Here is a 24,726-nt window from a genome sequence, read left to right on the forward strand (position 1 = left end):
ATGGCGAGGACCCCCAAATTAATATGGAATTATCCACCCCATTTTGTCCCAGGAACCCCCATACAAGATTAGAGCTGTTAAAAAGTTTCAATATTCTAAATGTTTCACTTTTTTCCCCAAGATTGTTTTTGTTGTTGAAAATTGCATAACTAGAATCTCACAAAATAGCCAATGTATATAGGTATATACAGGTTTAAAGTGCTCATGTGGCCTAATAATAGTCGCTTCTTTTGGACTTGTTTTCATAGACCAGGTTGCTTATCATTTCTCTTCGCAGAATCTGGCAACGCTGGGGTAGAGTCAGTGGGCGGGCTCAGCGAGGAAGAAGAAGGACTCCACTACCCAGGGAGCCACGCGCGTCGTCGCGCCTGCGCCCTATGTGTTTTCCCGTCCATGTGTGTGTGTAGGCTCGTCACGTGTAGAGGATCCTCGTCACTCGTCATGATGATGATGTCTCTGCTGTAGTAGCAGCCACATTTATGCTCTCATTGCTTCTTATTATTGCTGCTGCATTTCCTTTATTTTTGGGACAGGCGTGTTTGGCTTTTGTTTTCCTTTCCTCGTCCTCCTCCAGTGAAGAATGAGCGACAACGATGACATCGAAGTCGACAGTGATGTAAGTGTTTTTTTTTTAAAAAAGCTCTTAGAAACGCTTAGCCAGTGAGAGCTAAAACCCTCATAACGTGTTTTTACTGTTTGGTCTTAACGTTACCCTAGCTGACCCTCTGCTAGCTGGGACGAAGGTAGCCAGGATGGGTCGGTGACGTTACAAACAAGTGGGAAGTGTGATTGTAGGTCTCCTACATCAGTGGTTCTCAAACTTTTTCATGTCAATGACCCCCCAAAATGATATGTATTTGGCCGCGGACCCCCATCTCAAATATTTTGTTCCAGGGACCCCCAGAAGCACAGATTTGAGTTAAGAATGTTCGCAAAAATATATATATATATTCAAAGGTTTGCACACATTTCTACAAGCTCATAGCGCGGCACTCGGCCAAAGTATAAAAGGTTAAAATTATTGTGACGCTATATTAACACATTTTGCTGGGGACCCCCTGGTACCCCCCCAAGGACCCCACTTTGAGAACCACTGTCCTACATTATTTGATTTGAAAATTGTCTTTATGGTTATTTGACAGAGATCACCAAATCATTAGTTGTAAATATACAGTGTATACAGTTATTTTATAAATAACGTTTTTTTAAACAAAATAGTACAGATATGGACAATAACAACAAAAACGTGTTGGCCCAGGGGGCCCCCGTTTAGTTCAAAAAGCACTTCCTGCTGGTCGATGTTGGCCCGTGACGTCACTGACGAGTCCTTAGTGTTTTTTTTATCCCGTTAGCTAAGATAGGCTAAAGGTTGGCTAATAACGTTGCGACGGAATTGAGAGAATGAGCAGATGGAGTTTTTTATTTTATTTTACGAGCCCCCCCCAGCCAGTATGTTTGTCAGTAAAGGTCAAGTTAAGGCAATTGGACTTGTTTCAGTCTCCCTGGGGGGGGGGGGGGGGTAGAATCGGTCCATTTGTAGATCACATCAGATCTGATCAACACGTCAGTCAGAGCAGCAGAGCAGAGGCACAGCTCTCAATCCAGTGAGAGGATCAGTAATCGTGTGTATATGCTCAGGAAAACATAACAGATCTACAAGCTAACAACGCGTGGCATCGCCACGCGTTGTTAGCTTGTAGATCTGTTATGTTTTTTTTCTTGGGCCAGCCTCGTGCTAAAAAAGAAGCAGAAAAGACCCAGCGTTGCCCCCCATAACGTTACATAAACAAGTCCTGGTTACGAGTTGAAACGGCCTGTAGTTGAAAGTCATCCCCCCCCCACCAACCCACCCTACCCTACCCCCACCCGACCACCACCAAGCCCCCTGATCATTATGCATGATCATTATATTTAAATCTTTAGTATCTGGTATCCGCTAGAAAATGACATTATTCTAGACAGTGACGTGGATTGTTGTTTCCACGACCATATAAACAACAACCTGCAAGCAATCTGCATGGAAAAGAAGGTCAGCTGATGATGATGATGATGATGATGGGTGTAACTTAACACAGCAAAGCCTGAACATGCAGGATATATAGTGCTGTATGTCATGTTCTGACAGTTAATGAATAACTACACACGCGATTTTTGCATTATGTTTTGCTTTTACTTTGGTAGTTCTGCTTTTTTTTCCTTCACACACACACACCCACACACACACACACACACACACACACACACACACACACACACACACACACACAACATGCATATGGGGAGGTGAGAAAATATTACCCATGAAAGGGTAATCCCGTCCCATAAGCCCAAGCAAGCAAGCATGTCCCTGGCTATATTTAGCTGACTAGAACTAGCAGGGCAAAAATAATAATAAATAAAGGTCCCATTTGGTTTCATTATCATGATCTTTTTAAATAGCATTACTAGCCTGTGTGCTATAACAACAACATAACGTACTAGTAGCCATGTTTCACTGCCAGCTCGCGTTCTCTCTTATGTAACAGGAACAGATTATGGTGGTTGGAACAGAACTGTTGTGTCGTGCTGTCATGTTTTGTCAATTAGCCAACACAAATGATGAGACTTGGTGGGTTATAGGGGAACAAGTTCCCCTGTAGAGAGTGTGTGTGTGTGTGTGTGTGTGTGTGTCTCAGTATCTGTGAGACATGTTAACTGCTTGTTTGTACTTGATACAAGAGGGATTTTGCAAAAGTATTCATAGGACAATCGCAGATTAGCTAGAAACAGATGTCGCCTAACCGGCCAATGTGTTGTTTTTCCAATGACATATCAAATATATTATGTTTTTATATAACGTTTTGATTTGACACCATGTCAGATTGTTGACGTGGTAGCAGTGCATATTTCTAGCCATAGGAAGGTTCTTCCCCTCCCCCATTAGGCTAAGCTGGTTCCCCAGCTTTAGATCAGAGAGCTGTGATACGTTACTCTGCTGGCCCATATTGGCCTGCTAGTGTGTCATAACATTATTCCTACATGGGTAAAGATATCGTCGCTGTCAGGGCAGAAACCTGCCATCTCCATATTCTAACTTTTTTTGTGTATTTTTTTTTGGTAAATTAGTGCCCTACTTGATCATACTACAGCGTCACAAAAAAAGTAGCAGATCTGCAAGCTCCAACGCGACACTTTTCGAACTTTTAGATCTGCTTCTTTTGATACTTTTTGAATTTGAATCCTGAAAAGTAACAGACCTGAAGACCTGAAGCTTACGTTCTACTTAATGTCTTCTAAATCCCAACAGTTTTCTGAAAAATCGGTTTCTATATCGGTGGTCCTCAAACTTTTTCATGTCAAGGACCCCCAAAATTATATGTATTTGGCCGCGGACCCCCCCATCTCAAAATATGTTGTTCCAGGGACCCCCCCAGAAGCAAAGATTTGAGTTAAAAATGTTCGCTTTAAAAGAATACATATTCAAAGAGTTGCACATATTTTCACGATTTTTCAAAAATGGCAGATCTACAAGCTCGTAGCGTGGCACTCGGTGCCGCAATATGAGCTTGTATATCTGCTATTTTCAAATAGCCAAAGTGTAAAATAATGCATTTTTAGCTCAAATCAAATAATGACACAGATGCGTTCCAGGTCTTAATGGGTTAATGTGTGTAGTGCCATGGACCCCCTCCCAAGATTTGTGTTCATAATATCAAAAACATTCCGGAAATCTTTTCAAGATACCACCCCCACCCCCCCCCCCCCCCAGATCTGCAAGCTCACAACACACTGGACATGTTGTGAGCGTGTAGGCCTGCTATTTCCAAATAGCTAATGTATATAGGGTTAAAGTGGTTAGACTAGATTTTGATGCTATATTAAGTAACACATTTTGCCGGGGACCGCGCCTGGAACCCCTTCAAGGACCCGTGAGTGTCCCTGGACCAACACTTTAAGAACCACTCATTTAGATTATTATTGTGTTATGCTGAGTATTGTAGGAACCAATTGGAAATGGAGTAATTGAGGGCTGGTTCTCAGGTAATTTACTCAGTAGAAGACCTCTGCAACATTTAATATGGTGAATTTGGACATGACGTGTAGTTGTTTGGGAATTGTTTGTTACCAATAAAGTGCTTCTGGAGTTGTGAGTTCCCAGAATAAATGGGACATTTACGATGTACAAAAACCATAGGAAGTAATTTATTTCACTGAATCATTGGTGTAACGAGAAGAAACGTCAACAGCAAATTATATGGCAAAAGTGCAATTCTTAAATGGAATACAATGTGAGTGGAGTGCCTCCCATGGTGCCACTGTGGTCCCAATACTGACTTGGATCAGGAATGTATTGATGTGAAACCAGACTTTGCATCATGACACATCTGATGGTTTTGTCTTATACGCTAGAAAGGTGGAATGTGTATTAAAAAGAACCATGTGATTTGTGTGTTTTTTTTGCAGGCGGACAAACGAGCACATCACAATGCGTTGGAGCGCAAACGCAGGGACCACATTAAAGACAGCTTTCACAGTTTACGAGACTCCGTGCCTGCCTTACAGGGGGAGAAAGCAGTGAGAGAGGTGGAGTACACGTTTTTTTTATTACTATTATTCAATTCATCTGTTCTTTTTTTTTTTATTGTGCATATCTTACGGCAGGGGTCTTCAACGTTTTCAGGCCAAGGACCCCCTAGCTGAGAGGGAGATGAAGCAGGGACCCCCTACTCTATATTGTATGCAATTGTGTTTCAGATTAAAGTGTTTTTTTTTTACTTCGTCTGCTCTTTTTCCCCTCTACACCTATAGCCTCTTTGCCAAAAATAGCTGATCTACAAGCTCTCAACGCCTCGCAGCGCGAGGCGTTGAGAGCTTGTAGATCTGCTATTTTCGGCTAATATTCCCCTCAGAAAAGGAATTCTAGGGTTCAAGTGGTTAATGTAAAAAAAAACTAAATTCTATCACACAAAGATTTGGCGGACCCCCTGTAGTAGCTCTGAGGACCCCCTAGGGGTCCCGGACCCCTGTTGAAGACCCCTGTCTTACGGTAAATGTTGAAAACTCAGAAAATATGGAGTGAGGGGTGGTAAATCTGTTGATTTCCTGGTTTATGTGTGGGGACGGTAACTGTGTGCAGTTCCCGCAGTACACGTCTCATGGCAAATGTGGATTTTTAACATCAATTTGTTTTGTTGTAATTGATTTAGTTTAGCTAGGCATGGACTGGTTAAGTCTAGATGTAGACCCACTCTTTCCGTCTGCTGCTCAAAAGTCTTCACACTCTGCTTGGTCTCCGTTCACTGGTTTATTGTCTGCAACTGATAGGCAAAACATGTACATAGGCAACGGGTTTAATGAATTGTGCTCTGTTATGGTAGTCAGTCACTGTTGGGGTATGTTCACTAACCGCCTGCATGGTCAATGCGCTTTTTTTGTTTTTTAAGTTTAGAATATTATTTTCTTTTTTTTTAGAGTTGCCAATTATTATTACATTTTTTAAAGATTTATTTTTGGGCTTTTATGCCTTTATTGATGGGATAGTAGTAGACAGGAAATGTGGAGAGAGAGAGATGGGGAGTGACATGCAGCAAAGGCTGTCGGGATTGGGACTCGAACCCGCGACTGTCAGGCTACACTGAGCCTAGGTGCCTGGAACCGCTACGCCAGCGGTTCAGGCCGAGTAGCCAATTATTTTGACCCTTTTTTCCCCTCCCCAATTTAGTTGTTATCCCAATTCCTCCCAAAACATGGCAACTGTGCTGCCAGTGCCACTAATGTTGTACCCTCCTGGCTCACCGGCCAGTGAGGAGCCCGCAACGGGAGGATGTAGCGACTCTGTCCTACTCCTCCTGTTCAACATTCCCGTCCCCAGGCCATATGAGACAAATATAACCCAACCCGCCCGGCTTCCCTCCCCTGAACACTCAACACGGGCACTTCAGATGTTTGTCCAAGCCGGATGCACTGTGGCGGAATCGAACCCCTAGGTGGTGGGCAGGTACTTTACCACTGCCCATATGACATGGACCTCTTAAATCAGCTGATGGCAGAGGAGACGGTTCCCTCCTCTTTTAACTGTTTTAAGTTCAACAAAACGGCATATTAAACCTATGATTACCTAATTTAATTACATCGCATATAAGCCATATTGATTTTGGACAGGCAGGCCTATTGATAAATCAAGCACACGCGCTACTGAAACACCGGCACGATTTAAACATAGATTTTTTCCAGTGAATCTCTTAAGTTACGCCAACAATCACTTGTCAACATATGTCAAGTTCAACAGAGTTTTGTTGTCGTTGGGGAGATTCGATGGCAATGCCTCGCAGCATCTCTTCCACACAGCGTCGTACTGACGCGTACACACCTACACACAGAGAGATGGGAGAGAACCAGCCAGAGAGAGGGACTGACATCTACAGGGTTGCCAGATCTGCTTATTATAATTTGAAAATAGCCGATCTACAATGCGACGCGTTGTGAGCTTGTAGATCTGCTATTTTCAAATAGCTGATGCATATGTTAAAGTGCTCATGTGGCCCATAGTCGCTTCTTTTGGGCTGGTTTTCCTAGACCTGGTTGCTTGTTTCTCTCACAGAGTCTGGCAACACTGGACATGTAGACAGAGAACAGATGTGTACAAGTGTTTTATGTTGCGTCATTAGACCAGGGGTCTTCAGCTTTTTTCAGGGCCAAGGACCCCTTAGCTGAGAGAGAAAGATGAAGCAGGGACCCCCCCACTACATATTTAACTCATTGAGTGCCATTCACATGTTTTAACGCTATGGTGCAACGTGCCATTAACGTGTTTCACGTGTTTTACCGCGATATACTGGCCAGAAATAGCCAGAACTAATTCGGGCACTCAATGAGTTAATACAATCGTGTTGCAGATAAAAACATTACTTACATTTCATTTTGTTGCACCGTGAGGCGCGTTGTGAGCTTATAGATTGTCTATTTTCGGCAAATGTTCCCCCCACAATAGGGATGCTAGGGTTCATGTTATTAACTTAATGTCCTTAAAGTCCTTATCACACAAAGATTTGGCGGCTCCTCCCCTGTCATAACGCTGAGGACCCCCTAGGGGTCACGCACGGACCCCCTGTTGAAGACCCCTGCATCAGACAGTATTATTAGATGTTTCCTGGCAGAGATCTGTGCTCTGCTCGGCGTGTAGACTTGAGTACTGTTGGTACACTAACTGTACAAACTCACGCGGCGTCATCAGCTTTTTGCGTACAAGGTTGGCTGGTCTGCATGAATTTACATACGTTATTATGCATGACACAGTTTACACGGTGCATCATATTCCATGCAAAATAATATTATAATAATTGAAGATGATCGAAAATTGGCCAGTTCTTTAGACTGAAAATGTAATTAGACTACAAGAACCCAATTTTAGTGACGTTTTGGGTCCCAGTTCAATTTTAAACTTTTTAAGCTTGCAGTTGACTCATTAACCCATTAACTGCCAGAATTATTTTCATATTTTTTTAGCCAGTGCCAGAGTTTTTCATTGGAAAAAAAAAAGTACTCAGGAGCCGAAATACAGACTTTTAAAGTTTTAAGTTAACAAGGAAGTGGATAGGAGTCTAGATCTTCAACTAATCATATCTCCTTGGTCTTTGGGTGAAATTGGAATAATTTTTTTTTCACTTCACGTAGATCTACGCGATTGGCACGTGGCGGCTTTAAATCGGTTCGCGTAGATCTACGTGATTGGCAGTCAATGTGTTAAAGGAAGACAATTCTACTGGTGGTGGCTTTTTGCAGGTTAGGGAACTCAAGCTGTTGTTAAGCACCCTAATGACAAGTAATGTCTCGTCTTTTATCTGCAGTGTATACGTCAAACAGTTGCCATTCAAGCTCTTTATTTGATTTGACATTTTAAGGTCTTTCTTGATTCGATTTTCCCTCATTTTGATCGATCGCAATTTCTTCCCCCCCCCCCTGTTTGATTTCAATCTATTTTTTGTGACACCCCTACAGGGAAAGGGTTATTTATTCCTGTAATGATATTTTTTCACTATAAAGTATAATTGCTCCTCATACAATGGTACGTATGAGGAGCAAATGTAAATAATCAACTGTATATAATCTATTTTTAATTCTGTATACTGTGTATATATATATCGTCTCTGTCGGGTGGAAACCTCATATCTCCAAAAGATTACTTTTCAGGATTCAAATAAAAAAATATAAAAGTAGCAGATCTACAAGCTCAAAATGTGTCTCTTCGTGCCACGTTTTAAGCTTGTTAGATCTGCCACTTTTGATGCTTTTGTGTGACGCTGTAGTATGACCAAGTAGGGCGTTCATTTATAGAAATAAACACAAAAAGTCAAAATATGGATATAAGAGGTTTCTGCCCGACAGCGACTATATATGTTTGTGATGTAAGCATTGCCACACGTCTTAGCCTTGTTCTCTGTGCTGACAGAGTGCTGTCAAACAGGCTTCCCGAGCACAGATTCTAGACAAAGCCACAGAATACATCCAGTACATGAGGCGAAAAAACCACACCCACCAGCAGGACATCGATGACCTGAAGAAGCAGAACGCACTGCTGGAGCAGCAGGGTAAGGGTATATACTTTATACCACTTAAACATCACATACTGCTGCATGGGGAAATTAGCCTGGTAAACCCTCCCTCCGGAAATCTCATTTGTAATTTATTTCAGGAGTGAGTCTGGCATGATCGCCCATTCTGCAATTTTGGCTGTGGGCTGGAGTTGGGCGGGAGTAATACCGTTGACAGACAACCCCTTCAGCCATTCGGCAGTGTCCCACTTCAGCCAGTGCATTTTTACCACTTCCAGACTATGTGACGCAACGGGACTTTTGAGGCGGCCATGCCCAAAATGGGTTGCCTTATTCGGATACGTGCGTGTCACTGCCCGCCCCTGCCGGTTCTCAAAATTTTTATTTTTAAATAGGCTCTGTCATGATTAATTGACCACATATATGAAGTTAAACAACTAAATTCTATCCAAACGATATCTTATAAGTAAATTCTGTGCCTCAAAATAGAAGTTTGAGAGCTTTCTGAAGTTTAAAAACAGCGGAGAAAATAGCGCACAGAAAAGATGGCTGCCGTTCGTGTTTTGTCGGCTGCATTCAGACTGCACTCGGTGCCATTCGGGCTCACTCGAACTCGCCACCTGATTGGCCAACTTTCGCTGTCAATCACAGAACGATGAGCGACGACGCTGATAGGCTGGTTTTTTTGGTAATGCGCTAGAAACGCCCATACAAGCCTTCAGGCCAGACTCACTCCTGAAATCAAATGGAAATGAGATTTTCCGGAGGGAGGGTTTACCAGGCTATGGGGAAATACCAATATATACTTTATACCACTTCATCCATTCAGACCGGGAACGCATCTGTGTCATTTTAAGATTTCTTTGGCTATGCGAAAATAGCAGATATAGATATAGGCACTCGGTGCCGCGCTATGAGCTTGTAGATCTGCCATTTTTTTAAGAATCTTTGAATATGTATGTATGTATGTATGTTTTAAAGCGATTTTTTTAAACATATTTTGAGATGGGGGTCCGCACCAAATACATATTCTAAAGTTGGACCCCAACAGTTTGTCTATACTACTTGGTCTAATTAAAGTATATTTTCCTAAATCTGGAGACAATTCATATGTAAACTATACAGATATTTTCCTGCTCATTACTGTGCACATGTACTATATAAGTCTTCGTGTTTGAGCACAAATATTTATTTTGAGAACCCAAAAATGTAAGCGCGCACGCCACGCATCCTCCCCCACACCTTCAGCTTCTGGCTAGGGGAAACACTGCTTAACTACTTAAACCCTCTAGTCTAGACCAGTGGTTTTCAACCTTTTAAGGCCGCGACCCCCCGAAATAATCATATTTGAACTGGGGACCCCCCCCCCACCCTGACGAGCACTTGGAATTGTTGGAGTTGACTCAGTTCCCACAGATAAATATTGTGAAAATAGCCGATCTACAAGCTCACAACTTTGTGAGGCGCGTTTAAAAAGAAAAAAAAAATCACAAACCGGTCCATTTCAGGATTAAAATTCAGAAGTAGCAGATCTACAAACTCCAAACACGCCGCTTGTGGACCTGCTATTTTTTAATGCTTTTGTGTGACGCTGTAGTGTGATCAAGAAGAAGCGTTAATTTACAAAAAAAAGAAAACACAAAAAGTTAGAATATGGAGATAGGAGGCTTCTGCCTCGACGGCAAGTTAACGATACGTTTGTTCTTTCTGTTGGTCGGTTGCAGTCCGTGCGCTGGAGAAGGCCAAGGGAAACACTCAGCTCCAGGCCAACTACGCCTCCTCGGACAGCAGCCTGTACACCAACCGCAAGGGCAGCGCCGTGTCCGCCTTCGACGGCGGCTCCGACTCCAGCTCCGAGTCGGAGCCCGAGGAGCCGCCCACCAGGAAGAAGCTGCGCGTGGAGCCCAGCTAGAACTCTAGAAAACCCCAAAGACAAACCAAGGATCTCGGTGACGGTGGCGTCACAATTCATCAAATCGGAAAGGAAGTGTGTGTGCGTGTAAGCCTGTTAGTTAGTTGTTGTGCGGGGGGGCCCAGACATCATTAAACCCTTTTGAATCCGGGAACGCATCCGTGTCATTTTAGATGTCTTTGGGCTATTCAAAAATAGTAGATCTGCTATTTTTTTTTAATCGTGAAAATCGTGTCCAAATCTTTTGAATATACATATTTTTAAAGCAAACATTTGTAAAAATAAATAATACAAATGTTTGCTTTAAAAGATATATATTCAAAAGATTTGGACACATTTTCACGAATTTTCAAAAATAGCAGATCTACTATTTTTGAATAGCCAAGGAAATCTAAAATGACACAGATGCTTTTCCCGGTCTTAATGGGTTAATATACTTTGTCACACGGCCCTTTTCTCGATGTTTCCTTTTAAGGCCCTTAGGCGACGTTATAGACACAAAAAAAATAAAAAAATCTGTCCAGCGAAACGATCGCCCTACTGAGTCTGTTAGGTCCATGCACACCGCAGCCGTGTGATTTCTTTCTTTTTTCTCGTGAGTTTAATTTGACCAAAAAGGTGTTTTCATTTTTTTTTACTGTTTATCATAGTTATCACACAGATGAACATTACGTGGCGATAAAGCAACGTAAAATTTTATTCGAAACAAGGTTGATTTATTCTGAGCTTATAAAGGCATCAACCTGTATGAATGAGGTGTCAAACTATATGAATAGTTTTTGATGCGAAACACGTGCATTTTTCGTATCGTTAATTTGTCACACCTCCTCGTGTGATGGTCTTAAACGAGCCTTTAACGTGACAATGGTGCCGTTTTAGCATTCGAACGGGCCCCCCCCCCGTTGAGTCTGAAGCACTTCCCCTCCTGGTGGGTGCTTGGTTGTGTGACTTCACTGACCAGATCCTTGGTGTCTTTATTCTATATAGGCTAGACCCCCCCGGCGTTCTTCACTAGAGACTCTTTTGTTGTTGTTCCCCCGCCCCCTGCCCCCCGCCACCCCGTCCCCCACCACTCCTACCTTTCCTCACTCCAATCCAGCCTTCTGATGCCAGTCCAGGAGATACCGGTGGAGATTACGGTGTGAGAGGGCTGCTACTACAGTATGTCTAAACAAACAAACAAACAAAAAAAGCGCGTCTACCTTTTTCTCTGTCCCTGTCCCACCCAGCCAACAGTCCTGTCACTTCTCTCGTGACGGAGCAGCAACAACTCCCAAGACACACACACAGACACACACACAACCCCCTCAAGTGAGGCAGCTCTGCAGTTTTGAAGGACTTGATGCTTTTAAAAAAAAAACTCTGGTTACCATTCATATGTAACACATGAAGATGACAAGGTGTAAAAGCTTTAAGCCTGATTAATGCTTCGTTGCGCGCCCGGGGGTGCTGTGCGCCGAAAACAAGCCGATCCTACAAATGCCATCTAAATCAGTAGTTCTCACACTTTCAAGATTTTTCCAAAAAATAGCAGACGTACAAGCTCACAGCGTGGCACGAAGTGACGCGCTGTGAGCTTGTATATCTGCTATTTTTTAAAAAGATTGTCTGTTTCCGGCGCACAGCACTTTCACGCAGCGAAGTTTAAATCAAGCCTGAGTACAGCGACAACAAATATCCCCCCCGTTTGTTTAAAAGATTTTGGGCAACCTCTGCAAACTTTGTTGGAAAGTTTTTGAGACTTAGAGACCTTTGGAAAAATTGTCCTTAGACATAGTTTACCTTTTTAATATTTGTACTTTTCCAGAAAAGAATGTGAAGTTGCTTTTGGAGAAAAAAAAACAATGTCATGCAAGATGCAACCCTTCTGAATCAGTGTAGATGGCTGAAGTTTTTTTCTTTCTTTTTTTTTTCCGTCTTTGAAATGTTTGTGAAATCAAAAGAATCCCTATATATTTAAAATGAAACAATTGAATTGATTTCTTATCTCATGTACATTGTTGTCTGGCTTGGATATTCTTTTTTCCCCCCTTTTTTCTTTTCTTCAGTGGACGCACACGGTCATGGATGAACAATGTTGACCTCTTTTGTTTTAATATATTTCTCACTTCACAGGTCCAACTATTTGTTTTCTATTTTTGTTATCTCGAAACAAAACTTGGGTATAAACAGCAAAAACAAATCCCCAAACGGATACTGAATGTTACACAATGCAGTTAAAAAGATAGTAAACCTTTTATTTTTGTTATTGGAACAAAAAAAACAACTCCATATCAGTGTGTTAGTAGTAATAAACACTGTATACTCATACTGTATACTGTAAATGTTGTCAGTTCTGCAAAGGAAAAAACCTTCCCTGGAGTTATTTGCCTGTCCTGGGAATGTTTGTTTGATATCTTTTATGTTTTTTCTTCTTGCAGAGGTAAATTTAGTGTGTACGAAATAGATATTTGTTTATTCCATTCCATGGAAATTACAGGTATGTTGTACATACTGCCAACAATTGTCTTGCAAGTTGAGGCGTACCTTTACTATGAGACTATAAATAAAACTATTTTATCCTTTTGGGATGTTCTTCTGTTTGTTTTGTGATTTGACATGTTTTGAATGTTATAAGCTGTTAACAGGGGTGGGCAATCCTTTTGGGGCATGTGATCAAATGTTTCTTTTTCCCCACCCCAAGGTTGGAAAGATCTGTTGTTGCCAGCAAAGCTTAAAAGCAGTGGTCCTTGGGGGGGTTCCAGGGGGTCCCCAGCAAAAGAAGTTGATCACAATCATTTTAACCACTTTATACGTTGGCTATTCAAATTAAAAAATATCCGATCTACAAGCTCATAGCGCATCACTTTGTTTTACACAAATCTTCTCTTCTGGGGGTCCCTGGCACAAAATCTCTTCAGATGGTGGTCCGTGGTAGCCTGGTAAACCCCCCTCCCTCCGGAAATCTCATTTGCATTTGGTTTCAACAAAATGTGTGTCGCAAGCTTCTTCCATTTGACGGAGTGAGGTTAGGTCCGTGGCCAAATACAATCAATTTGGGGGTCCTTGACTTGAAAAAGTTTGAGAACCACTGGCCTACAAAACGGCCAAATATGACATCCATAGTGGTGGAAGAAATACCCTTGATTTGTTACTCATGTAAAAATAGCAATACCACCATATAAAAATACTGTTACACGCAAAAGGCCTGTATTTAAAAAAAATGTACTTGAGGAAAATTACAGAATCATTGGTATCGAATGGCACATCTATCAATTTCTTTCAAATTGTGTCAGTTTCTATTCTCCGAAAATGGCTGATGCACCAACTCAAGCTTGTAGATCGGCTATTTTCGAATACGGTAGATTTAAGTGTGCAATATAGGGCTTAATTGTATATTTTGTTTTGTAATCTACAAAATAGTGTTTAACTTGGTTTTAACTTGTTTGTTCAGTAACCTGTCTTTCTCTCCAGCTCTTTAGCCCATTAAGACCGGTCACTTTAGATTTCTTTGGCTATTCAAAAATAGCAGATCTACAAGTGCCGCGCTAAAAAATCTTGACTCTTTTTTTTACTGTTTTAATGGGTTCGTAAACAGAACTGCATTTTTCAGGTCGCGGGATACCAATTGTATCCAATCAGGAGCAGAGAGACGTCCTCTCAGAGAACTCATACATACAGGGTGATTGCAGGATAAGTGAAATTGGAAGTGATGCCACAAAGAAACGAGCAGACAAAATTGGACCTAGAACACTATATAAATTGAAGCTGACAAATGGTTACTCTAGATCGGTGGTTCTCAAAGTGGAGTCCGGGGACCCCCAGGGGTCCCTGGAGGGTTTGGGGTCCCCAGATAAATGATGGATAGTTAGGAACCAAATGGACCCTTATGGGGCTTTACCTCTGAGAGTACAAAATGTGTACACTCAGAGTTATAGTGGACCATGGTCTAATGCAGGGTTTCTCAAAGTGAGGTCCGGGCACCCCCAGGGCCCTAAATAAATAAGCACAATTGTTTTAACGCCGGCGTTGTGAGCTTGTAGCTCGGCTATTTTTGGCTAAAGTTCTCATAAGAATAGGGATGCTGGGGTTCAAGTGGTAAAAAATACCACACAAAGATTTGGTGAACCCCCCTGTAGTAACTCTGAGGACCCCCTAGGGGTCAGTCACGGACCCTCTGTTGAAGACCCCTGCTCTAGATACAAACGCAACAGGTTGCACCTGACCCCTCCCACTGTCTGGAGCCGCCCCGCCCCCTTCACTTCACAGTGATGGGGAGTAGAGAACATTAGAACTATAGACCACCTCCAGGGTTGCCATGTCCGCTTATTATAAGCGACTTAGGGCTTGTTTTTCTGTGAAGTTGCTTGTAAATATTGATAGTTGCGGGTTGAGGTTTTTTGGGCTTGTTTCTAAAGAGTAGTTGCTTATTTGGGCTTGTTTCTAAAGTGTTGCTGATTATTTGGGCTTTCTCAAACAAGACAAGGACCCCCAAATTGACCCCCTGCAGACAAATACATTAAATTGGGGGCCCCAATTTAATATTTATTTGTCTGCAGGCCGGATCCCCATCCGAAAACATTTTATGCCAGGGCACAGGGATCCCCATACAAGATGTGTGTTGTTAAAATGTTTCAGAAATATTGATATTCCTATTACATTTTAAAAAAAATCTTCCAATATTTCGTTTTGAAAAGAGCAGATCTACAAGACGCAACAACAACGCGATTATTATTTTCAAATAGCCGACGTACATTATGTTTAAAGGGCGAAGGGCCCGCTTCTTTTGGAATTGTTTTCATGGACCCGGTTGCTTGTTTCTCTGTCAAAACCTGGCAACACTGAACACCTCTCTCTCCACCAGGCTTGATAGTGTGAGAGAGCAGCAGCAGAAGAAAACACTTGCCTTTAAGTTTTTGAACCCGCATCTAAATACATAAATACACACACATGGTTATTATAATGGTTTCTTCCAAGCAGTACGACGTGTTGCTCAGGCTGCTGATCCTGGGAGATTCTGGTGTTGGAAAAACCTGTTTGTTGAGCAGGTTTTCGGACAATGATTTTCATCCTTCGCATATTTCTACCATCGGTAAGTAAAGCAGCCAATGAATGTTTGTTCCAAAAACTTACTATGGAAGTTTGTGTCTCCAGACTAGACTAAAAGACCGCAGTGTTTGGTTCAAATTAATTATGTCCTCAATAAACGACTTGCTATCGAGAAAAGCTGCTGTTTCCATAGCCATGGATCCAAGACGGTCGTCATGGATGAACTTCAACATAGTGTTTGCACTTTCTCCCCTTTTGGCCCGTACATCTACATAAACGTTCAGATTTAAAATATAAAGTGCTTACCTCATGGCCACGGATGTTGCAATCATGTACGGACCCTCAGAAGTACCCGTATGTTCCGTATTGTTCAATAAAAAGCATTTTAATCCGATCGGTGACCGTTTTCTCATACTGTTATAGTGCATCAGAGTGCAATACACCTCCCAACCGATAGGGTCGCGTGGTTGAATGCATATGGCGAAAATACGAATAAAATGGCCACTGATCAGATTAAAAATGCTTTTTATTGAACAATACGGAAGATACGGGTACGTCTGAGGGCCCGTACAGAAATGTAACATCCGTGGCCATGGGGTAAGCACTTTATGTTTGAAATCTGAACGTTTATGTAGATGTACGGCCCATAAATGGAGAAATAGCAGACACCAGTTTGAAGTTCATCCATGACTGTCATGATATGACAGTCATGTATCAGGGCTAATACTTGTGACTAATCTTATAGTTCCCTGGTCTGTGGTCTCCCAAGCATTAGCTGGGATTGTGCAAACTAACTGCTTGAGCAAAAACAATTATTGGCAGCTCTGTTATTTGAAGTTTGGCTTAAGGCTCTCATAAATCCCCATTACATAAACACATGGAAACCCGTTTGAAGTGTTATTGAATAAGAGTAATGCTTAACATGTTTACTTTACTGATCAGATCAGATGAGCTGAACATCCAGGGCAATCATTATATCAGGTCTGCACACATGTACAGGTTATATGGGAAGCAGTGGTGTATAGTAACTAACTGTATAGTACTATAGTAAGTAACGAAGTACATGTACTCAAGTACTGTACTTATTTAGAGGTGTTTTTACTTTCTTCAGTATTTACACTACTTTTACTTATACCCCACTACATCTCAGAGGAAAATATTGTACATTTACTCCACTACAATTATCTGAAAACTTTAGTTACTAGTTAATTTGTAGATTTTGATTATTATTACAAAACACACTAACCTCTTCAGCCTTTTTTAAAATAAATGTTGAACTTGTGAAATGGGACATTCTGCACAAAGAATACTTTTACTTTTGGTACTTTAAGTATATTTTGATGCCGGTACTTTTGTTCTTTTGCTCAAGTACATTTTTATACAGGACTTCTACTTGTAACAGAGTATTTCTACATTGCAGTATTGATACTTTTACTAAGTAAAATATGTGAGTACTTCTTCCATCACTGACGGGAAGGACGATTTACGACTTTGTTATTTTTTCCTTCTCCCAATCAAATGTGTGGAGACTGCTAAATGGAACCTTATTAGTGTTCCACTTCCCTAATGTCTCTTTTCCTGTCTTTGAGATAAGCTAATGACTTGGATCTGATATAATAATGATAATAATAATAATAGACCTGTTTTACACATTCTTTTGCTTTTCCCTGACATATCACATATAGGAGTGGTTCTCAAACTTTTAAATACGGAAGACGTAACTCTGAGAGTTTTATTTTATTTTATTGATAGCACTTTACATTCTTGCAAATCTCAAAGTGCTACAGGGTTTAAAAACATGGCATAAAACAGCAAAAATGTGGCTTAAAGTATATCATGTCTTCAGGTTATTATAACTCATCCACTTTTCAACAGGTACTGATTGTTTTACAGTCTATATATGAACTGTACGCTGGGCGGCTGTAACACAATCAAACAGGTTTTTCCTTCTTGGTTGGAAGTGTTGTGAACAGGAAGCTTAAAGGGATAGTTCACCCCCAAAAACTTTTTTTTCTATCGATTAGTCACCCCATGGATATTTTTCAGATTGAACACTTGAGAGAAGTGTTCCCAACCAGAAAAGGTTGGGAACTGCCGATTTTAGATTCAGGGCCCAGCTGTAACTGTCTGTGAGTAACTTGCACCAGCTTCTGTATCAGTAATTCTTTAACTTTTTCATGTCAAGGACCCCCAAATGTATGTATATATATATATTAACGCATTTTGCTGGGGACATAAGGGATATGAGTGTCTCTGAATCATGTCACAACGTGACGACGAGTTTTGAGCTTGTAGATTGATAGGTTATTTCCATTATTCATGTTTTTTTTTTTGGGGGGGGGGTTCAGTATAAACGTATTCAATTATTATTATTATATTAAGTTATTTGTCAAATTATACCCTGTGCACCTTTTTGTTTACGAAGCCTAAAAGCCAAAGAAATATTTGTTTTATTCATAATGTTCCAATGTCCAACAACAGAAATATAATTAAATCGTTAATCGCAATTATTCGAGCGACAATTAATCGTCAAAATGTCATAATCGTGACAGGCCTACAGCCTGTCAACCCCCCCCCCCCCCCGCCCAGATGATAAACAACATGTTTTCCTTCTCTTTCTCAGGTGTCGACTTCAAAATGAAAACGCTAGAAATAGATGGCGTCAAGGTACGAGTTCAGATTTGGTGAGTGAAATGGCTCAGAGTTAGACTGTGATTTGATGCTATTTTGTTTTGTTGTGTGTCGATGCAAATGTTGAGTTTGTTTGGTGTCGTCATTGCAGGGACACGGCGGGACAGGAACGGTACCAGACCATCACCAAACAGTACTATAGACGGGCCCAGGTGAGTATTCCACGCTGACAATTAATACGATCAAGATGCCTTTTTTATATACTATAGGTTTTAACCCGTTGAAACCGTTAAAGCATCTGTGTCATTTTAGATTTGAGCTATATATACTGTATATAGCAACATAAGTTTTTCTAGAAAACTTGTAGATTTAGAACAGTGGTGGTTATGAAAAATAGCAGATATTCAAGCACACAGCGTGTCACTTCGTGCCACGCTGCGAGCTTGTACATCTGCTATTTTTGAAAGTTTTTGAAAAATCTAAAATGTTTGAATAATTTAGATTTTTTTTTAACACAAATCTCTTCCGGGGGTCCCTGGCACTACATTGTCAAATGGGGGTCCACGGCCAAATGCATATCTTTTTGGGGGTCCTTGGCACGAATACGTTTGAGAAACACTGATTTAGAAGGCATTATTTTCTAGAATATGCCTCAGGTCTTAGGTTAAAGGAGTAATCCACCCAAAAAAGTACTTAATTGATGAATTACCAGCAAGGTCTCCTATAACCCGGTCATCGAATTATTGGCTTAGGAATGCGACAAAAACAAAGACATCTACATGAATTCAAGGCTTCATGGGGTGTGTAATTGATAGAAAATAACTCCTTCCCCTTCTCTTTCATCCTAACCAGGGCATCGTCCTGGTGTACGACATCACCAACGAGCCTTCCTTTCAGCACATAGTGAAGTGGGCCAGTGATGTGGACGAGGTGAGCTGAATGAATGAATGAACACTCTCCTTTCTTTCACTCACTCCTTCCCTTTGTCCTGTTGCTCTCCTTTTCCCCCACGTTCCCTGTTGTTCTGACCCATCCATCTATGCCCCCCCCCCCCCCCCCTCTTGTCAACTTCAGGGCTGTAACTATCCATAATTCCCGTAGCGATTATCCTATCGATATCGATTGATTAACCCATTTAAGACCTGATGCCGATTCTTAGCTAATGTCTTCCAAATCCCAACTGTTTTCTGAAAAACGTATGTTTCTATAATCGGTGGTTCTCAAGCGTTTTCATGTCAAGGACCCCCAAAATGATATGAATTTGGCCGCGGACCCCCATCTCAAAAATATTTTGTTCCAGGTACCCCGAGAAGCAAATATTTGAGTTAATGTTTGCTTTAAAAGAATATGTATTCAAAGATTTGCACACATTTTCACGATTTTTCACCGAGTACCGCGCTACGAGCTTGTAGATCTGCTATTTTTGAATAGCCAAAGTGTAAAATAATGCTTTTTAGCTCGAATGAAAAAGTGACACAGATGCGTTCCAGGTCTTAATGGGTTAAAAAAAATTAAAATCTATCTATCTATCGAGTGTTATTTTACACTTTTAAACAACAGTATCATGCAAAAATTCTGAAAATGGCAGAATTACAGATCTGCAGATCTGCTATTTTCACCGTTTTGAAACTTTTTGAAACTAGAGGTTCGGGCCACTATGCGGCCCTCAAATCTAGAGTTCCTCACACCTACAATTTGAATATAGGATTTCTTTGAAGATTCTGCCTATAATGACATTGCCTGCCTATAGGAATCGATTATTAATCGATTATATCTTTTATTATTTTTTGTTATTATCGATTAGTTCTATTAGCTGCTGCACCTCTAGTGAACTTCTAATAAAAGCCAGTGAAGCAGCCAGTTGCCGGATGTGTGAGTCAGCAATCTGGGAACCCATCGCCAAATAAAAAGGAAAAACAGCGCCCTCTGCTGTTTTTTTACTTAGTCATTTGGCTCTGGGCGGAGCTGAACGGACGACCCGTGCTCAGGGAAACCGGGGTTTTGGTCTGCCTTCAGCCTTTCACTTCCGGTGGTGCGACTATGTTTTCATTCCCACTAACAATATTTCTCCACTGAACACTAACACCATTTCTCCCAAATAACATGGATCGTTTTGGTTATAAGCCCACTTGTTTCTATGATGAAAGAGCAATTTAAAATGTTACTAACTTTCCGTGGTTTTGTCGGCTTCGAGGACGCTATTGTTAAATGAGTTTCGGTTTGTTTCCAGTGGGGAACGAAGAAGCACTCTCATAAGCACTCTCGTAAATAACTAAACCAACATAATACTCTGCTGATGTGCTGATATTTCAAGTGGCCTACCTCACTGATGTTAACGTTGTTAGAGGCACTCTCGTAAATCCCACCCACTACATTTGATTGGGTAAAGCGCGGCCTGCTTCCTGATCTGATGGCACGCCAACTTGTAGCCAATGTGCACGGGTTGTCAACACGGCTACCGACAGATTCAAGCGCAGAGCAGAATCTGTTGTTGAGAGATTAGTGAGGCAGTGACAAGCTGGCTCCTGACTGTGTCCTGTTGGTGCTATTTGCAGTACGGGCCTGGCGAGATGCAGAGGATTCTGGTTGGAAACAAGTCTGACGAGGACCCGAGGAGGCAGGTCACCAAGGAACAAGGAAAAAAGGTACGGTACACGTTTCAAACATCATTCCAATCCAGTCTGCAACACAATTATCTCTGTGTCATCATCGCTATCGTGGCCTCTGTCACAATTATTACGTAATCGCCCGATCGCAGTCATTTCCATTCATCTGTTGAAAATGTTCAGACTTTTTCCCCCAAACATTTTCAAATATTGTGGAATTAGCAGAACTAGGAGCTTCTAGATCAGCCATTTTCACATTTTGTTTTTGAAAGTATAAAATGATTAAATATCGCTGTCGGGCAGAAACCTTTTTTTTTCTTTCTTTTTTTAAATAAATGAACGCCCTACTTGATCATACTATAGTGTCACACAAAAGCATCAAAAGTAGCAGATCCACAAGCTCGAAACGCGGCGCAAATGCGTCTTGAGCTTGTCGATCTCCTACTTTTTGCCACTTTTGAATCCTGAAAAGTAACAGTTTTGGACATATGAGGTTTCCACTCGACAGCAACGGTACTAAATTATTATTGGTCATTATTATTATTATTATTATTATTATTATTATTACTATTATTATTATAATGCAATAAATTAATGGAAATGAAATGATGATTTAATTAAATTAAATCATTTATTGCAATTTATTTCTACGACAATTAATCGTCAAGCAAAGCTTCATGATCATGCCAGCCCTAGTTATCGCTCATTCATAGCAGCGAATGTTGCATAATGAAATATAATTTGCTGAATTTCTAACACATTTTCTTCCATATGACTTTTATTGTTGTAGCTGGCACAGAACTATGGACTGGACTTCTTTGAGACCAGTGCCTCTAACAACGTTAACATCAGTGAGGTAGGCCACTTGAAATATCAGCACATCAGCAGAGTATTATGTTGGTTTAGTTATTGCAGAGCAAAATGTTGAGTGTTAAATTGATGACGTTATATTGTCAAATATCACAGATTTTCAAATATCTAAAAATAGCAGATATACAAGCTCACAACGAAGTAGTGTGAGCCAATGATTACTATCACAATATAGAGCTTTTAACAAAAAAAATAAAACCTTTTTGGTTTAACCCAAAAAATATCACTTACCGTACCTTTTTTATTTAAATTATTTAAAAAATATCAATTAGTTCATAAAATAATCTATTTGATAATCAACCCCTATTTTGGGCATTGGTTAAAAGGGAGCAGTTTCAAATCATTTTAGAAAATGTTACACAATAGTGAAAATATCTGGTATCTACAAGATTTGCTATTTTTGCTATTTTTGCATCACCCGACAAAGCATAAAATAACATTTAATAAAATAACATTTAAGGTGAAGCGATTCATTGATATAAAAAAAAAAAAAACATGCTTCCCAGTTATTCGATGAATGGAATAAGTAATTATTGACAGAATAATGGCTAAGAAAACAAGTGTAGTCATACGTGTGTGTGTGCATGTTTGTGGAAATTCCCCCATGATGACGGCGTGCTACTGTACTTAATAAAAACGTATTTCCTCCTTCTCTCCACGCAGTCATTCACTCGTCTGACAGAACTGGTGCTGCAGGCTCACAACAGAGAGGCCACCAACCTGCTGGGATCGTTAGATAAGTATCTAGACCGCGTTTCTCTGGAGGAAACCCAGGACATTCAAGAGCCTGTCCATGCCAACAAGACCTGCTGTTAGCCCACAAAAAAAAAAACTCATAGTGCCAATAGCTACTTTTCACCACCGTGTCTTCATGCAGGGCAGAGGTTACCAACCTGGGGGGGGGGGGGGCTGCCAAAGATCACAGGCGTGAGGCCTTGTCTGATTGGAGGTAGTCCCAACATTTTAACTTTAACATGGCTAACTCCCACAACATGACTGTGAAGAAAAGTCAAACATTTAAAGGAGTAGTTCACCCAAAAAATGACTTATTTTCTATCAATTTACACACACCCCATGAAGCCTTGAATTCATGGGAGATTATTTTGTTTTTATTGCATTCCTGAGCCAATAATTTGATGACCGGAGACTCCTATTGACCGATGACCCGGTCATCAAAATGGTTGGCTCAGGACAAAAACGAAAAAAATCTCCATGAATTCATGGCTTCATGGGGTGTGTGTAATTGATAGAAAATAAGTCATTTTCGGGTGAACCTACTCCTTTAACCACTTTCCCAATATGTCACTCCAAAATAGCCTAAATGTTTTCAAAATGTTCATTTTTGTTTTACTTTAAAAAATAGCAGATCTACGAGCTTGTAGATCGGCTATTTTGGCAACTCGTCAAACGAGACGTACAGTATATACAGTAAGGCTTAAGTGGTTAAAATGTCTGAAAGCTGCATGTGCATGTACATGTGCGCATGTGGGGAGTCTCAGCCTTTGTCGAAATATTAAGAAGGGGGGAGGGGGGAAAAAGGTTGGGAGCCACTGATGCAGAGTATGTGGGGCATTTAATTCTAAATGGGAGGATGTTTAGCGAAAACCATCGATGGTGCCCCTTATTTTATTATGTATATGTTATAACCTGACATGGGGTGTCATGGCGTTTCTTTAACTTACATTGTACTTTCACTTGTTGTACAGTACACCTATGGATGGACTGAAAAGCAGGTTGTAGTACCTAACTGTACCAGCAGAGGGACTGCAAAACCACCCCGAACCGCACTTAAGCCCATATTTTGTATATTTATATGGTTTATGAAGATATTTCTTTATCATTGATTCACTCCTCCCATGATCCTGTGATAAGTCTTGCTTCTGAGAAATGTCTTTGTACATATATTTCTATAACTTTAACTATAACTGTGAATATGTCAAGCTTTACCATCTCCGTTCTGCACAATTCAACACATTTGCTGGTAAGCAGTGTGTTTGTGTGGCTGTTTATAGATTGACTCTTTCTAAGTACTATTTAAGGTGACATAAAGGTGTGGTTAGGGTCAACGTCAAGGAAGCCGGAGGACAAAGATAAATTATTTACGCCTTGAAACCCACACCAGGTGAGGAGGGATTAATTTACCTCAGCGCACTTATTGACATGAGGAATGGACTGTCATTCTCCAACAAGATGACCTTAAATTCTGATCATGTTTATTGTCTACCATGCGGAAACTAGTTCACAGTTTAGACAAAGAATGTACTGGTCTTTGCCAACTGTTGGTGGAGCACTTGAGCAGTGTGCCAGCTGCCCACAGTAGTCTACGTAAGTAAGTACTTCACCCATTTTCAAACGTATCCTCGTGTAATCGGTAAATCCAAAATGTGCCTTCCTATGCAAGACGTGGCCTAGCTGTTTTGGTGGCCGAGTTCTTGGCCTTGGAGAAGGAAAGGCTAAAGATCTTCAAGAGAAGCGGTTCTCATAAGACGCTGTATACGGGATGAAATGGACAAAACTCTTGATCAAAGCACTCAACTTCATTAAGGCGCACTTTAATGTCACTCTTCTTCCTTTTTTGTCTTTTATGTCAGTTGGTTTATTGTGTATTGTGTGTTGAGTTTTAATCGTTTTGTATTTGCAATTTAAGGCTTGCTCATTATAAAATGGCACCATTTCCGTCTACTCACTCTGTGTCTGTCTCACTGGGGATCTGTGGACAGTTCAGAAACCTGCCTACCAAAGACATCATCAATCGGAATTCCAAACTAATAGAAACTACAGCCTCTCTCTGGCAAAGTTAACATAGAATGAAATGGAAGCCATTGCTCGTGCATAATACAATTAAAAAAAAGTAAAATAAAATGACCAAACCTGCCTATCGATGATGTCACCGGTAGGCATGTTTTCTGACCGAGTAGACAGAAATAATTCCGTCTAATAATGAGCACGAGTGAGGATCAATTGTACGAAGGTGGGTTGAAAGTGGGTGACTGCAGTGCAAGTGCAATGCATGTTTTAAGTTCAATTGACATTGAAATGAAGTGTCACTGAAATGGCATTTTATATTTTATTAAAAAATGTGATATTTTTGATGGAAAATAAATAAACTTTGTGAAGAAACTTTCATTTTGAGTGTCAAAAGCAGATT

The 24,726-nt window shown here is 40.8% G+C and overlaps 3 protein-coding genes across 4 annotated transcripts in view; all 3 read left to right on the plus strand.

Moving 5' to 3' along the window:
* Positions 1-24,726, plus strand: part of LOC308074513 (sushi domain-containing protein 4-like) — a 96,209-nt gene that overhangs the window by 69,846 nt on the left and 1,637 nt on the right. The gene's annotated exons all lie outside the window — the stretch shown is intronic.
* Positions 449-13,009, plus strand: LOC308074520 (protein max-like). Of its 2 annotated transcripts, none has more exons than XM_080413988.1 (4): positions 449-616; positions 4,444-4,563; positions 8,429-8,567; positions 10,256-13,009. In XM_080413988.1, exons 1-4 carry the CDS (start codon positions 581-583, stop codon positions 10,441-10,443), a joined length of 483 nt encoding a protein of 160 aa, XP_080270114.1. In that variant the 5' UTR covers positions 449-580; the 3' UTR covers positions 10,444-13,009. The 2 variants fall into 2 exon arrangements, with proteins under 2 accessions (XP_080270114.1, XP_080270115.1); XM_080413989.1 differs by having other exon boundaries at positions 8,444-8,567.
* On the plus strand, positions 15,292-24,704 carry LOC308074516 (ras-related protein Rab-15-like). The gene is made up of 7 exons (XM_080413984.1): positions 15,292-15,514; positions 18,095-18,155; positions 18,254-18,314; positions 18,955-19,032; positions 20,658-20,747; positions 21,499-21,564; positions 22,242-24,704. The coding sequence occupies exons 1-7, from the start codon at positions 15,373-15,375 to the stop codon at positions 22,392-22,394; spliced, it is 651 nt and encodes a 216-aa protein (XP_080270110.1). The 5' UTR covers positions 15,292-15,372; the 3' UTR covers positions 22,395-24,704.

Source organism: Gymnoscopelus braueri (genome assembly GCF_963280865.1).
Source record: "Gymnoscopelus braueri genome assembly, chromosome: 19".
Lineage (NCBI taxonomy): Eukaryota > Metazoa > Chordata > Actinopteri > Myctophiformes > Myctophidae > Gymnoscopelus > Gymnoscopelus braueri.

Coding starts and splice junctions, on each gene's coding strand:
- LOC308074520 (XM_080413988.1), top strand. CDS start 581: ATGAGCGACAACGATGACATCGAAGTCGACAGTGAT. Junction 617..4,443: donor ACATCGAAGTCGACAGTGAT/GTAAGTGTTTTT, acceptor TTTTTTTTGCAG/GCGGACAAACGAGCACATCA. Junction 4,564..8,428: donor GGGAGAAAGCAGTGAGAGAG/GTGGAGTACACG, acceptor CTGTGCTGACAG/AGTGCTGTCAAACAGGCTTC.
- LOC308074516 (XM_080413984.1), top strand. CDS start 15,373: ATGGTTATTATAATGGTTTCTTCCAAGCAGTACGACGTGTTGCTCAGG. Junction 19,033..20,657: donor GGGCCAGTGATGTGGACGAG/GTGAGCTGAATG, acceptor TGCTATTTGCAG/TACGGGCCTGGCGAGATGCA. Junction 21,565..22,241: donor ACAACGTTAACATCAGTGAG/GTAGGCCACTTG, acceptor CTCTCCACGCAG/TCATTCACTCGTCTGACAGA.